Below are 16,262 nucleotides of genomic sequence, written 5' to 3' on the forward strand. Positions count from 1 at the left end.
CAGGCACCGTGAATAGAATTTAATTTATAAGAAATAGAATAAATAAAATACAAGATGTAATATAGTATGTGGTGTGAACTGCTGGGCATTCTGTTATTTTTATTTATTATTTATTTAGGTTTTAAGCATAAGCGGAAGAGAATGGACTTTTTTTTTTTTAGTCTTGACCCTCCCCTGTAGCTCAGTGGCAGAAACCGGTAGGCGGTACTGTGCAGATCTCTAAATTGATTGGAGGGCTCAGCCGTCATCATTGCACGTACTATTACGTCACACGAAAGGTCAAGAGGAAAGAAGTATGGCTGCTGTGTTGAGGGGGTCTCGGTATCTAGTAGGAAGGTGTTGCAAGCATGTTGACTTTGTGTTTGGTAAGTACAGTAAACTGAGACCGTGTGCGCACTGCGTAGGGCGCCTCGCGTACTTTGCAACCCAAAGTTATTCTTTGAAGGATCTTCGTGGTGTGAAAACGGCATTTTTTCTTGAAATGTAGAGAGAGATGTTTGAGTAGAAATTTCGCTGGACTGAGTTTAGCTGCTGCAGGGCATTCTGTTGACGATTAACTGCTTAAGGATATTTTTTTGTTAAAGATTACACCCTCCTTGACGGCGAGTTGTCTACCAGAGCTACACACTACTCATTATTTCAAAACGGTCCAGGACAAAAATTGTCATCGTTTGGTCTCACGTCTTACCGTGTCTTGCCTTTTTATCCAAGGCACATTATGCAATATTACCACTACACACTGTAGACATAGACATGGTCTGCATCTTTATAACATCTTACAGTTGTTTAGAGAAACTGATGAGGGGGGAGAAATGTAAATATTTGAAAAAAAATGCTGTCTTTTGGATAGCATAGATATTATTCAGAATATGAATAAACAAAACGCAGTGATTAAAATTCCCCCAGACAGGCATGTGTTGTATCTGTTTTTAATGTTAATACCAAGGCACAACAATGGTATTTATTCAACACGTAACTTTTAACATTGAAATAAGTTTGTGTTACGAATGATGCCCTTTAATTAAGTAAACATTAAAAATGGTGGTACTTTGATACTGCAGGACAAATGCACTATGGACTGAATATATTTTGTGTTTTAGGGAAGATTTCAATCTAAATATATATTTAAATAAAATTAATTAATTCTGTAATTTGAAATTCAGGTAATTATTAAAATTAAATTACTTCTCCGCATAAATAACGGGGACAATGTGTCTTATAATCTTCAATTTGGTGGTTGTTTTCCAGTATCCACAAGGTCTATGGCCTCAAAGACACAGGTGGGGTTTGTTGGTCTGGGAAATATGGGAAACCCAATGGCGAAGAACTTGCTGAAGCATGGATACCCAGTCATTGCTACCGATGTGTTCCCAGAGTCCTGCAAGGAAGTGCAAGAGCTGGGTGCTCAGGTAGTCTAAGCTGAATGTTCGCGCATCTTTGTGTTAAAAAAATAAAATGATTGTACATCTTGTAACACTTTTTTTTTGTTTTGTGTATGTGCCTGTTTGTTTTTGGGGTCTTTATTCCTCAGATTGTGGATAATCCGGCTGAGGTAGCAGAGAAGGCTGATCGTATTATAACAATGCTCCCCTCTAGTCCCAATGTCATCGACGTTTACACCGGACCCAATGGCATTCTTAAGTACTATTTTTGCTTCTCTTTGAATATGTGCTGCATGTCATGCTCCCTTATCTCTTATCTCAGATTTATCTAAACTTATTGAACCTTTATCAACAGAAAGGTAAAGAAAGGCTCCCTACTCATTGACTCCAGCACTATTGACCCAGCTGTGTCAAAAGAAATGGCTGCTGATGCTGAGAAGATGGGGGCCGTTTTTATGGACGCACCTGTATCAGGAGGTAAGTTTAATATTTTATTTATTCGTTTTATTATTTTCACCTGTGTTTTTCAAACATATTACAGTTAAGGAGTTTGATTATTTGATAAACAATTTTTATTTGATTTGAATAGATTTTTGTTTCCCTGGATAGATGTACCGTATTTTGGTTCAGCTTTATAGTATTTGTGAAATTGCTGGCTTCCCATTAAATTACTGTGTAGGACAAAGTAATTTAAGGGTATTAATAACCTGTCCTTATATCTTAATACTCCTGAGGACATTCTTCTGATAGCAATGAGAGACTGATGCATTGCAGCTTTTCTTTCATGTAGGCTAACAATGGTAGATGGTTAACAACCATGGACAAGGTCAAATGCTATGAAAAGGTATTTGCCCTTCCTGGTTGTTCTTTTTTTTTTTCCATAGTGGTTTCATGCTGCAGATCATCAAACAAACTTAAATATTAGATAAAGATAACTGGATTAAAATAATTAAATACAAAATGCAGTTATTTGTATTTTTTAAATAATGATTTCTTTATTAAGGGGGAACAAAGCTATTTAAACTTACCAGTGGTATGATCTAAAAAAAACTCAAGGACAGCTGAGAAACAGAGTTAATGACATCAATAAGTCTGCAAAGGGTTACAAAGCCAATTGTAATGCTTTGGGACTCCAGTGAAACATGGTGTGAGCCGTTATCCACAAATGGAAACATCGTGGAACAGTAGGGAACCTTGCCAGGAGTGGCCGGCCTACCAAAATGACTCCAGGAGGTCATCCAGGAGGTCACTAAAAGAACCCAGAACATTATCTAAAGAACTGGAGAAGTCAGAGTTCATGATTCAACGATAAGAAAGAGACTGAACAAAAATATCATTCATCGGCGAGTACCAAGGGGAAAACACTGCTGACCAAGAAGAACACAAAGGCTCATCTCACATTTGCCAAAAAATATCTTGATGATCATCAAGACTTTTGGGGAAATTATTCTGTGGATTGATAAAACAAAAACTAACCTTTCTGGAGGGTTTGTGTCCCATTACATCTGGAGTAAAACTAACACATTTCATAAAAATAACATCATGCCAGTCAAACATGGTGGTGGTAGTATGATGGTGTGGAGCTCCTTTGCTGCTTCAGGACCTGAACGGTTTGCCATAATTGATGGAATGTTAAAGTCTGCTCTCTACCAGAAAATCCCGAAGAAGAATGGTTGGCCTTTAGTTTGTGGCCTTAAGCTCAAATGTACTTGGATTGTGCTGCAGGACGTTGATCCAAAACACAACAGTCCACCAAGTCCACCTCTTAATGGCTCAAAAAAATAAAGAGGAAGGTTGTGATGTGACCTAACAAAGTCTGGACTTAAAACCATTCTTTCCCCTTAATAAATGAATAATTTTAAAAACTGCATTTTGTAGTTACTAAGCTTATCTTTGTCTAATATTAAATTTTGTTTGCCACACTGACATGTTTCAGATCAATGTAAAAAAACAAAAACAAAAAAGTCAGGAAGTTGTCGAGCACAGCACTGGATATGCAAGTAACTCCTCCAAGCCAAAAGCTGAGACTTCTGACTACTCCAGTATTCAGTTTCTATGTCAGTGACAGGGGATTCATTCCCCCACCCCCACCCCTTCTGTTCAAACCTTCTGTTCAAACCTTCTGTTTGCAAGGGGCAGTTAATCAGTACAAAGCTGGTTTAAAAGTTGGGTGGTCCTAAAGAGACAATATAAATAGCTTTTTTCATAAACTGAGAATCTACACCAAGATGAATAAAAAAATTTTTTATGTGATTTGAATAGATTTTTGTTTCCCTGGATAGAAGCATTTTGGTTCAGCTTTATGGTATTTGTGGAATTGCTGGCTTCTTGCTAAGTAACTTTAGCATAGCACAAGACTCTAAACATGGAAATGGATCCACGTTAACTCTGTGAGATTTATGTATGTCAAACCTGTAGCACCACAAAATGTGATTAGCTTTTGACAATTTGAATTTTAGATGATTAAAATGGCAACTCTAATGAACACTGTCTTTACCAATACATCCAGATTAACTTTGAATAGATAAAGACATCCAAATACGTCTTTCTATCACAGCAAGTTCAGTGTCACTCGTGCTGATTTGTTTTTTTGTTTTTTTTGTTTTTTTATATTCTTTATTTCTACAATATTACCTCATAAAGATGATTACAGGCATTAATTAACACAGTTTACAAGAGAAAAACGAAACAAAACGAGAAGAAAGAAAGACAGAAAGAAAGAAAGAAAGAAAGAAAGAAAGAAAGAAAGAAAGAAAGAAAGAGAAAAAAAAAAGGAAAAAAAATTATATATATATAAAATAAAAGGAGAAAGCTCTGTCGGGAGTAAACAATTAACTAAATTGGTGGTTTCAAGCTTTAAAGAGAAAATTCGGTTTATAGGTATTAACGTATTGGACCCACTTATCCCAGCACAGATGGAACCAGGCCATCCTGTCATTAACATGAGCTGTTACTTCCTCCATCCTATATATCTCTAACGTAATTTCCCACCATAATGACAAAGTCGGTATGTCTTGCGAGGACCATTTCTTTGTTATACATTTCTTACTTGCAACCAATAAAGCTCTTAACAGACATATGTCATTTTTGGACCAGTTCTGCGGTATACAGCCAAAAAAAATTGTCTTCATATCCTGAGGGAATGTACAGTTAAAAATGCCTTGTAATATACCATGAATGTCTTTCCAGTAAGTCCGTAGCACAGGACAGTCCCACATAATATGGGTGTGATGGGCTCCTTGGTATCCACAGTTTCGCCAGCACACGGGAGGATTCCCATCATAGTGAGCCTTTTGACATGGAGTGATAAAGAACCTTATCAGAGTTTTCCATCCGAACTCCCTCCAGCTTTTGGAGGAAGTACTCCTCCATTGCCATTCCCACATCTGAGTCCATTCTTCCCTAGAAATACACATCCCTCCCTCCTTTTCCCATAACATCTTCACATAATCAGTTGAGTGTGGAAGCTTATTCATAAAAAAATTGTACCAAAAAAAAATGAGTCTTGTGTCAACATCCCCACTGTATGCCTGTCTAAATAAAGTTACCAATTCCACGTTAGTATTTGACATCTGACCGATTGTTGTCTTTATATAGTGTCTTATTTGCAAGTATCGAAAAAAATCCTGTTTTTCTAGATTGTGTCTCTGTTTCAGCGTGTCAAAACTAATAAGGTTCCCATCCTTTATCAAACTATCCTATGTAGATAACCCTTTAGCAGGCCAGCTTTTAAAACGTGAGTCCAATTTATTCGGGGCAAAGTCAGAATCATATGCATACCATTTGAATAAAGCCAAATCCTGTTCAAGTTTGAATTCTTTCACGACTTTTCTCCATATATTAAGTGTGCACGACACCCAGGGGTTATGAATCTTGTCAATATATTTTCGAATATTCGAGTCCATCAGGACAGCTTGTATTGGGGAGGAAAACATATTCTCCTCTATAGTCTTCCAGTGTGCTTGGTAGCTTGTATCACACCAATTAACCACCGTTTTCAACTGAGCAGCCCGATAATAATTTTTTAGTGATGGCAACCCCCATCCTCCCACCTTCTTATGTAATTGTAAAGTTTTAAAACAAACCCTCGGCCGCTTCCCCCCCCCCCATATAAACCGCGATATTATTTTATCCCATTCATTGAAACGACTTGGATCAATGGATATTGGTAATGTTTGGAATAAATATAATATTCTTGGCAAGATGTTCATTTTAATAGATTCAACTCGTGAGTGTAAAGAAAGAAAGGGGATCATGTTCCATCGCCTAATATCACCCACTATTCTCCTTTGTAGAGAACCAAAATTCTCATCAGATAGTTTAGTTAAATCCTTGGGAATAACAACTCCTAGATATTTCAATGATTGTGCTTGCCAATTCATTGGATATTGAACAACCATGTGAGCTGGGGGGTTGTAGTTATAGCTGAGAATTTGAGTTTTAGACATATTAATTTTATATCCAGAGAGTTTCCCAAATTTTTGACACAGATTCATCAGCGAAGGCAAGGAGTTAGTGGGCTGATCTAAATAAATCAATATGTCATCCGCATAACAAGCGAGCTTGTGTTCCTGTCCTGCAATAGTGATCCCCTTAATGTCTTTATTTTGTCTAATTGATTGTGCCAAGGGTTCTAAGTACAATGCAAACAGGAGTGGGGACCAAGCACAGCCTTGTTTATTTCCTCTCTGCAGAACGAAGCTATTTGAGAGAGAACCATTAACTTTAATTCTTGCGGTGGGGTTAGTGTATAGTGCCCTCACCGTATCAACAATTCCCTTATGTAAGCCGAATTTATCCAGGACTTTATATAGAAAGTCCCAATTTACAGAATCAAAGGCTTCTTCTGCATCAATACTCATAAGCATGGCTGTACTCTTAGATGTCTGTATCTGATGTATTACATGAAGAGTTCTACGTATATTATCCTGGGTCTGTCGTCGTCTTATAAACCCCGTTTGATCATTGCTAATTAAGTCAGGTAAAAATTCTTCCATTCTCCTGGCCATTATCGAAGTAAACAATCTATAATCTATGTTAAGGACAGAAATAGGTCTATATGAGCCACACTCCATTTTGTCTTTCCCTTCTTTCGGAATAGCCGAAATAATTGCCTCCTTCCAACTCGGTGGAATTTGCGCTGTTTTTAACACACAGTTAAAAGTAGTAAGTAGTGTAGGGATCAAGTCCTGTTTGAATTCCCGATACCACTCCGCGGTGTAACCATCGGAGCCTGGTGACTTATTTGATTTCAGCCTATTGATGGCATTCATAAGTTCAGCTTCCGTCACCTCCGCTATCATCGTTTTATTTTGTTCCTCGTTAAAGCTTGGTAGGCGTGCTGATTTGTTTTAGTGTTTGTTAATAAGAAATACCACCATCGTGCTAAAGGAGGAGAAATGGCTTTGCCTTCAAAGATGCTTTATAGCTGTGTGTGTGTGTGTGTGTGTGTGTGTGTGTGTGTGTGTGTGTGTGTGTGTGTGTGTGTGTGTGTGTGTGTGTGTGTGTGTGTGTGTGTGTGTGTGTGTGTGTGTGTGTGTGTGCTCATCCTCTGGCTTTCTTGAGATCCACAAAGAAGCACAGCTTCTTTGAACTTGACCTAATCGCTGTCAAGACAGCCACTTTCTTTGAGTTGAAGTTGGTCCTTTTTTTTTTTTTTTTTTTTAATGGACTGGCTCTAAAGATTACTAATGATTTATATGCGTCCACCCCATTGTAGTGCACATGGATTAAAGTTGTCCTGCTTTCTGGCTCAAACTTCTTTGTGTGGTGGTGGCAGTTTAAGTAATGCAATCTGAACCGTATGTCATGCTCTGACAGCACGTCAGTCACCAGGCTTTAGCCCCGAAATGAAGTGAACATCTCTCTTTCTGTCAGGCAGAAATCAAAAGGAGTACAGTGGCAGTGTGGTGTAAGCTTAAACTTAAAAGCACACACGGAGAGAACATAATTGAGTCAACATGTGTTTTAAAAGTTGTTTCTTTGGGTGAATAAATGTTAGGACCAATTGAGAAACCAGACTGAAATCTTTACTGTACCAAAGGCCACAGTCAGAAATAAGAGAGGGATGCTGAAAAGGAAAATCAATGTCCAAAACTGTTCATATCACAAGGAAGGCTTCATTTTGAATGTCTATGACATGGAATTGGATGGCAGAATTCCTCTAGACAAGTCTGAATTACATTTGGCAAAAAACATTAGCTTTGGAATTGATCATCATCCCAGCCTTGCAAACTGTTGGCTAGTTAGTTAGTGTACAACACAGGGTGTAAGAAATGGATTACACACACATTCCGAATGCAACACACACACGCTCCCAAAACCTAAATGATGTCAACAAATCCCACATCTTATTCGAAAGAAGCAGTTTTAACCTAAATCTAGACTCTCTGAATGTTCTTATAAAATAAATACATTTGTGTCTAGTTTCAATTTATAAGATAGATTTGCTCAGATTTTCATCTTTTTAGATGTGCCTTTGAGTACATTTTGGTAATATTTAAATGATAAATTATATCCAATATTACCAGCAGTTTAAAAAAAAAAATTAAAAAAAATAAAATCCATATACTTGTCCCCGTTACGTCACTACTCTTCAATATCAAATAAATTTTCCGTCTATACTTTACTGTAATCCAGGCAGTTTTCAGTGTTGTGCAGATGACACAGCTGTGAATGTTGTTAACTGCTTCCTGCGTGTCTATGAAGTTAATCAGAAGTCGTGGTTATCTCTTTCATCACAGCTACTTGTTATATTGTTAAATGCCTCGGCCAAGTGTCCATGCTGTTCCTTTGAACAACACAGAGGCACTACATTGATATGCCAGCGTAGTTGTTAAAGCTTTTGGTTTACAACATAACACACAGGTTGTTTTTTTTTTTTGTTTTTTTTAAATGTACCTTGTTTCAGGATGAGTTTCAAAGGCATTACCCATGCTTTTCGTGCTTCTCAGCTTGCCTGTTGTAACTCCCAGCACAGTGTCTTTCTAGATTCCCATTAATACAAAAGGCTTCAGGCAGACTGCGCAGAAGGATTAGGGAGTCACATATTCCGCCCATCCTGGCCCTTCTCCTCTGCTGGGTTCCTGTAAACTTTAAGATTAATTATAAGACACTGTTGGTTAATTTCTTGGCACCCAGTGGCTTGCACCTGGTTATTATATTTGCCAAGGTTTTAACCCCATATGAACCTGAATGCATGCTTAATGCACAAAAGAATCCAGCAACAGCTGGTTTTATATTAGGGCAAATCCTGACCAACAGTGGGAGAAAATACATTTATCTACAACTTATTTGCTTTTAGCTCTTCCATTTGTTGTCGATCATCTTAATTTTTCATTCAAGTCTTTTTTGGAGGGATTTTAATTATATTTTATATCTATATTTTTATACGTTTATTTTATTTTTTGTGTGTTTAACCTCGCATACAGTCTCATTTTTGTCATTTCCATGACCTACAAGATTTGAGTTGACAGAATATCACCTTTTATTTACTTTTTTCTTCGTAGTGGGTCTCTTTTGTTTGCATTTGAATCACAGCACCTTTATTTTAAAGAAGGCAGGAAACTGGGAGTGCAGAACACTAATAAAAAAAATGCAACAAGATCTTTTCTCTTTTTTTGTTTTTTATAAATGTCATATTAAACTAAAAATATTCCACTAGCCCTGGATGTACTAATGAAATCTGTTCTTCTACACTACACTATACTGAATGTGTAAAGCATAGAACGGTAGCTGCTAATAAGGCTGCGTGGTTATGGATAGTATATTTTTAAAATTAGTTACTACTTAGATAATTTGCCTTCTTTTTAAATTTTTATCAAACAAATGACACTTTTAAAAAATGTAGCACTGTATACCAGATGTTGTATGTAACCATGGTTTCCCTTTCCCAGGTGTGGGTGCCGCCAGCTCGGGTAAACTGACTTTCATGGTTGGGGGAGCAGAGGAGGAATTTACTGCTGCTAAAGAACTCCTGAGCTGCATGGGAGCTAATGTGATCTATTGCGGTCAAGTTGGAACTGGACAGGTGTGAGCCGTTGTCTGGCCTTTGTGATTCTGAGAAACACTGATCATGTGTCCACAGGTTCATTCGTAACCATTTCACAAAATGAGAAATGTAGATGTCACCTAACGAATTACCATTTTGTTGTAGGCTGCTAAAATTTGCAACAACATGCTTTTAGCTATTGGAATGATCGGGACTTCTGAGACAATGAACTTGGGAATCAGGTGAAAACGCTTACTTAGCATTACAGAAAATGGATGACAAATAACATCATGTGGTTAAATTCTAACATTGGTTTCAAATCCCAGACTTGGTCTTGATCCCAAACTTTTGGCCCAAATCCTGAACATGAGTTCAGGCCGGTGTTGGTCTAGTGACACCTACAACCCTGTACCAGGAGTCATGGAAGGAGTCCCCTCTGGGAATAACTACCAGGGAGGCTTTGGCACTCAGCTAATGGCTAAGGTTAGTTTGTAAACCTCACGGTCACACATATGAGGGAGGAATTTTATTTTATAGTCATAACATTTCCTCTCAGTGATGTCGACGGCTTATTGCCAGCAGCACCATTATTTTTAAATAAGTGTTTTGTCATTCATAAAGTATTTGTTTATGGTGTATTTATTTCTGTGCCTTACTTTAATGACAGCAACTCATTAATACAACACTGTGGTCTTCTAACTTGTGGTTTCAGAATGACATTTTCCGCTTTGATTGTGTTTCTAATGTATGTGGGGCTTTTTTTTTTTTCTTTCAGGACTTGGGCCTCGCTCAGAACACAGCAACCAACACAAAGACGCCTGTCCCTCTCGGCTCCTTAGCCCATCAGGTGTATCGTATGATGTGCGCACGTGGTTACGGCAATAAAGATTTCTCCTCAGTGTTCCAATTTTTGCGTGAGGAGGAGGGCCAGTAATGTCAGCCTCCACGCCGTCCACAGCCTTTCCATGCCCAGCTCTGCACAGGACTAACATAGCGTAGTTAGGGTGCATTTCACCACAAGGGCTTTTTTTTTTCTTTCTTGAAGGTCTCAGAGCTCCAAAGTGTGACAAATCAAATGAGAACTTCATTCCTGTCAGGAAATCATGTATCCTGTGTGATCTAGCCTTTTTATAGTAAAAACACTCATTTCATTTTTTATTTACAAGATGTTGAATTATCATCTATGTATCTAAACTTTTAGCAGAAATTCTTCTTAGGGTTGAACAACTACAAATGCAGTTTGTTCTCTGCGTATTTATCTATTGTTTGCAATGGTTTCTTTATGTTGCTGTTTTGTTTTTTGTTCATAGGGGAGTTGATGCTTGAGTGTCATGTGGTATCCTGTTTAAAAAAACAAAATAAAGAACAATGTTGGCGTCTTTAACGGATTTATTTATTTGGATTTTAGCTTCAAATTGACTTCAGTTTTAATACTTTTTTTTTTTTTACTCTTGCGCTTTCATTGTGACCTTGTACAATGGCAATACGTTGTCCCCAGGAAGCACCTCAAATAACCCAATGTGCGCAGTCCGCAAACTCGCAATTAAATGCAGTCAAAATTCACACACTCGGAAAGAAGGATGCTAATTCTCGCGAAAGAGATGGCAATTTAAGATTTAAATACATTGTGCAGCTCCTATTTGGTCTCGCACTGCGTAATTTTCACCCCATGCTTCAGAGCACTAGTAAGTTAAATAGCTCCCAAATGTTACTTCGTATCGTGTGTCTTACTGAATTAGAAGTCACGGTAAAATGCTGAACAAACAGCTGCCACGGGAAACTTTGCTGCAGAGGGGATGCAGTGATGGGATGCGGCGTGATAGAGAAACACATGCAGGGGCAAAACTTGTAGAACAACTTATCCTTCCCCGCTCTCTAAGATTTTCATATTTTTTGCGCTTTGACTCGTCAGGCTAAGAAACAAAGCCGTGGTAAACTGCTGCACCAGGTTGTCCGCCTCATTAGTTTGGGAATCTACCCCTCTCTTATATCCCCACTTACGCCAGACAGGAGGACGGCATGTTTCTGATCTAGTTTGCCAAGAACCACTGAGAGGCCAAGGTGCCATAGGTCATGCGATCACAAGACAAACCCATAAAAAGTCCATTAAGCACTGTAGGCTAAGAGCTGTGTTGTCATCTACTTGATAGGTACTGCAAACAGAGCAGCACTTTGGTCTCCGCAGACAGTAACACACAAACATCAGCGCGCATGACACGCCGAAGCTCAAGTTATGGCATCTTTATTTTTTAAAATAAATTATACATCCAGCCGTGGGTTTGGTTTCTTCTCTCTCTCTCTCTCTCTCTCTCTCTCTCTCGCTCTCAAAATAAATAAATAATACGTGTATTTGATCATGGATCGTGTCAGCCAAACGAGGTTCTTTCAGGCTCTGCCTAAAACTTCTTTCATTGTTTGCAAAAAGTTGATATATTCTAATGTTGATCGTGTTAAAAAAAAAAACACATCCTCGGTATTTTTTAAGTTCCAAATGTAATAAATGGTGGCTTATCTTTTCTGTTTTTAATTTAAAAATGTAATAAAATTAACAATTAATATGTTTATCTATCTATATTGTTTTTTATGTTTATATTTATATATATATATAGCTATATTAGGAGGTGAAAAACAAGCCCTATACAAACAGAATTATAAGCATCAGTAAATCTGTCTGTGTTATCCGCCTAACTTCAGAGTCTTCTTCTATATTTAATTTATACATTTCTAGGTTCTTTGTCTTCTTTCTGTTGTGTTTGTGATAATTAGTCCAGTATTTAGAATCTGCAATCACAGTTTCCTGTTAATCACTGAATTTTCAGACAAAATTACGCAAAGTAGTTTAATGCTGAATCTTGCGTGTGTGTCTGTGTGTATGAACACACTGAAATCATCTTTACTGATTTTCCCTAATTTTCAGTCCGTGATCGACTTTCAGTTGAGTAAACTGCTCAAAAACTGATTTCTACTAGCTGTTATATTCATTTTAGAAAGGCATCCGCTTTTTAATGTGTGAACAACTTGGCTCAGATTCCTTTCGAGCCAGCTCTCATTTATTGTAGCTCAGCCGCTTTTGAAATGCGGAGTTTTTTTTAGATGGGAAAAAAAATGCGAAGTAGCATAATGTTTAACAAAAAGCAGATTCAGGGTAGTTTATCGTGACAATGCAATAAAAAAAAAACAAAAAGCGATAAAAACAATAAGTATTATGAGTTTTTTTCCCCTGAAATCCAGCCTAGACTACTACTCACTCTTGCCTATTAGCTATGAACTTGGGCCATAAAGATTTACGGCCTCAAAAGGTGGGAAAACGCTATTAAAAACACACACATATATATATAAACATATATTTTTTAAAAGGTGCTCAAATTTAGTTGGGTATACATTCCTCTGCGTTTGTGGTTTCAAACTTAAAATAACCACATACATTTTAAATGAAAATAGTATGTAAATTCCCTCCCGTCCGTATTCACCTTTTCAGTGGCAGACTCACTTGCACAGACTTCCACACGGGCTAAAATGTAAACATTGGATTTGTTGCTGGTTGCACTGCAGACCGATGAGAATATAGCATCTGTTTATGGTAATATCTGCCCTACTTCTCCGAGTTTTTTAAAAGCTCTGACTCAGGAAAATAGTAACCCACGTGACCCTACAAAGATATAGGTTTAGCATATTTCCCAGAAAGTCCTTCATTATTCTTCTTATTATTAGAGATTTTATTCTTACTTAATTGCAAAGTCTTATCATAGGAAGGGAATGGTGCAAATTCAAGTTACTCCTCGTGGAAACCGGTGCCGCCCAAGCAGTCCGCGGAATTTAGCGCTTCTTTGTCTTTGTGCTTTAAGTGTCATTTTGGCAACACTGCAACTTCAACTTGACCTTGGCCCCCCGGCTGCGTCTCACTCGCATGAGGTAGAGTGCAACCAAATGCGCAATGTTTGTTGTATTTTGTGGACCCCAAATTTGTGTTTGCTAAACGTGAGAACGGTTTGATTTTTGATTTATTTCATAAAATGCATTAAAATATATCCTTAAGAGATGTGCTTACAGCTTTGTTGTTTGTGTGTGTGTGTGTGTGTGGGGGGGGGGGGGGGGGAGTCTGTCATCCTAGATTTAGTAAAAATCTGCACGTTTTACTTAAAGCGCATTCAAAACATGTAATGTTTGCAAAACTGGTTTAAACCCCACCAAACACTGGGAGTGTGGAAGTATTATTTTCTTTATCAGTCAAGTTAAAACATGTTTCATTGTACGGGCGCGTGTGCATACAACTTCGCAGGGGAGAGAAAAAAAATCAATAATCACTTACTGCTTATTTCAAACAGTGCGTTACACAGTAATAAAATATGACTGCCTCCACACGAGGTTCATTCGGTGTGAGACTCCAAAAATCGTTTCCGATAGAAAATAAATGCCTGCGGGTCTTGTTGGCAAATACTGGATGCACTGACGTGCGGTGTCTTCTCAAACTCAGAGCCTGATCTGCATTATCTCGTGTCAAGACGTTTATCGTCTCCTTTGCATATCACGTGCTTGGCCCTGGCCAATAACCTTACGATCTTTACGTACTCAGGCGTGTTGGTATCGTTACTCTGCCCGAGTCCCTGTTTGGGCTCAGTCGAGGGGATTTTGAAAAAGAGTTGGTCGTCTCAATGTAGGGAATGCTATGACCGCCTCATTACTCCTCCACTCGCACTGGATTGACCCGGTGATGTTTCTGTACGAGAACGGTTTGGATGAAAGAAGCAAGAACATGGAAGGATTTACCGGAGGCAATTTTGCTGCAAATCAGTGCAGGAATCTGTTAGCGCATCCAACCTCATTGGCGCCCAGCACCACCTACACTGCGAGTGAGGTGCCAGTGTCTGGCATGGGGGAACCTGGCAAACAGTGCAGCCCCTGTTCTGCGACTCAGAGCTCGCCCAATGCATCTTTGCCCTATGGATATTTTGGCAGCAGTTATTACCCTTGTAGGATGTCACACGGCAGTGTTAAAGCGTGCGCACAGCCTTCTGGTTATGGCGATAAGTACATAGACTCATCGGTCTCTGGTGAGGAGTTCTCTTCTAGAGCGAAAGAATTTGCTTTTTATCAGGGGTATTCCTCTGGCCCTTACCAACCCAGCTACTTGGACGTCCCTGTCGTACCTGCGCTGAGCGCCCCATCTGAGCCAAGACACGAGTCTCTGTTGCCCATGGAGCCTTACCAGCCATGGGCCATCACCAACGGTTGGAGTGGTCAAGTTTACTGCACCAAGGAGCAACCACAGTCAAATCCTCTGTGGAAATCCACTTTACAAGGTATTTAAGTTTTTTTTTCTTCTTTTTTTTATTTATTCATACAGAAATATGCAGTCTTTGCCGGCGTGTGTAATTAAACTTGCAAAAACACGTGCTTGCAGGGCTTATATATATCAGGTTGTTTTTTTTCCCCACTTCATTTTGCGTTTGGACTTTTTAAAAATATATTTGTTGATGCATTTTTTTTCATCAATCCAGCAAATTAACGAACTGATGTGCTTTATTTCCCAGAAACTATCTCTGGTGGAGACAACTCTGTGCGTCGTGGGAGAAAGAAGCGTGTGCCATACACCAAGGTGCAGCTCAAGGAACTGGAAAGAGAATATGCCACCAATAAATTCATCACCAAAGACAAAAGGAGAAGGATATCTGCGCAGACAAACCTGACAGAGAGACAAGTGACAATCTGGTTTCAAAACAGGCGCGTAAAGGAGAAAAAAATCGTCAATAAATTCAAGAGCTCCAGTTAGCTCCGAGGATGGTGAAAGGTGGACATAGATGCCCTTTAATCCGAAAAAAGAAAGCAAAACAAAAAGAAAGAAAAGAAAAAAGAAAAAAATACCTGTGCTGTAATTTATTACTTTATGAACGCTTTTGTTGTCGCCAGAGAGGCTCTGTTTTGTCCTGCACATTTCCTTCTCCTGTTTTAATTGGAACCAGCCTATACGGCCTGTTGACAGAAGATCGGAAATGATTTTGGAACACGTTGACCAAGGCAATTGTGCGTGGGATGCTTTAATATTATTAACCAAAGACATTCTGCTTTGAAAAAAAAACTAAAAGAAGAGAAGAAGAAGATACACGCTGTCCGCTCACGGGCCTTTCTTCTACTTAATACAACACTGAAATCAAAGCTGAATCACTAACAGTGAAAACATTTATAGACAGTGTAATGCTAAATAAAAATGTCACTGCATATAAACAGGCCAGGCTCAGGTAATCACGGTCAAATTCACATATTAATTACAGGATTCAATTCTTCACACACGTTCTTGGCGGCTCGAAAAAAAAACAAGGTTAAAAAACCATCTACTTACTGAACTTATTGAAATAAACTTTATCCTTTAGTATCAACCAGTAGTTAGGTAAATGTCAAACTCGAGACTGGCTTGTGTACTTCAGTACTGGCCTCCAGTTTATCCGCAATTCTCTCTTTTTTTCAAAGTTTTTCTTCTTTTGTTCAAAGGAATTCTCCTGCCAACGAGCTGATAACCTACATTAATTTCCTGGCTTTCAAGAAAATATAGGCATAACATGTAAATACTATGACTGTGACATCTATCCTCCCATTTTGACAGCAATAGACAACTTTTTTTATTTTAATAATAAATGTTTGAGAGTGTAATTGTGTCTTTCATTGCTCGTTTTTATTTCTGTCCGGTTGGAATAAAAAAAGAAGAAGAAGATGGCTTTCCAAAATCCTTCTCCTGGTAGAATATCATTTTCAACAATCAGTGCAGTATATTTCCTGTATGTAGGCCAACAGGCCTTTATGGAGAGTCTTGTCGTTGGACTGGAGCCTTTACCATTAAAAGATTTTATGTCGCCATCTAGTGGCGATGTTCCGTCAGCACAGCGCAGCGCGTCTGC

General features: G+C 38.5%; 2 protein-coding genes across 3 annotated transcripts; both read left to right on the forward strand.

Moving 5' to 3' along the window:
* Window positions 1–266: 266 nt before the first annotated feature.
* hibadhb (3-hydroxyisobutyrate dehydrogenase b) lies at window positions 267–10,756 on the forward strand. The gene is made up of 8 exons (XM_085473615.1): window positions 267–365; window positions 1,249–1,409; window positions 1,532–1,641; window positions 1,738–1,859; window positions 9,278–9,411; window positions 9,538–9,614; window positions 9,699–9,855; window positions 10,148–10,756. The coding sequence occupies exons 1-8, from the start codon at window positions 296–298 to the stop codon at window positions 10,304–10,306; spliced, it is 990 nt and encodes a 329-aa protein (XP_085329741.1). The 5' UTR covers window positions 267–295; the 3' UTR covers window positions 10,307–10,756.
* Window positions 10,757–14,038: 3,282 nt separating this feature from the next.
* On the forward strand, window positions 14,039–15,142 carry hoxa13b (homeobox A13b). 2 transcript variants are annotated; one of them, XM_085472680.1, is made up of 2 exons: window positions 14,039–14,676; window positions 14,896–15,142. In XM_085472680.1, exons 1-2 carry the CDS (start codon window positions 14,039–14,041, stop codon window positions 15,140–15,142), a joined length of 885 nt encoding a protein of 294 aa, XP_085328806.1. The 2 variants fall into 2 exon arrangements, with proteins under 2 accessions (XP_085328806.1, XP_085328807.1); XM_085472681.1 differs by having other exon boundaries at window positions 14,039–14,672; window positions 14,904–15,142.
* The last annotated feature ends 1,120 nt before the right edge of the window (window positions 15,143–16,262 follow it).

The sequence above is a fragment of the Copadichromis virginalis genome, linkage group LG11, assembly GCF_057382275.1.
Source record: "Copadichromis virginalis isolate Kocher_CV1m ecotype Utaka linkage group LG11, C_Virginalis_male_GT1.1, whole genome shotgun sequence".
Classification (NCBI taxonomy): Eukaryota; Metazoa; Chordata; class Actinopteri; order Cichliformes; family Cichlidae; genus Copadichromis; species Copadichromis virginalis.

Coding starts and splice junctions, on each gene's coding strand:
- hoxa13b (XM_085472680.1), top strand. CDS start 14,039: ATGACCGCCTCATTACTCCTCCACTCGCACTGGATTGACCCGGTGATG. Junction 14,677..14,895: donor AAATCCACTTTACAAGGTAT/TTAAGTTTTTTT, acceptor TGATGTGCTTTA/TTTCCCAGAAACTATCTCTG.
- hibadhb (XM_085473615.1), top strand. CDS start 296: ATGGCTGCTGTGTTGAGGGGGTCTCGGTATCTAGTAGGAAGGTGTTGC. Junction 1,410..1,531: donor TGCAAGAGCTGGGTGCTCAG/GTAGTCTAAGCT, acceptor TTTATTCCTCAG/ATTGTGGATAATCCGGCTGA. Junction 1,642..1,737: donor GGACCCAATGGCATTCTTAA/GTACTATTTTTG, acceptor CTTTATCAACAG/AAAGGTAAAGAAAGGCTCCC.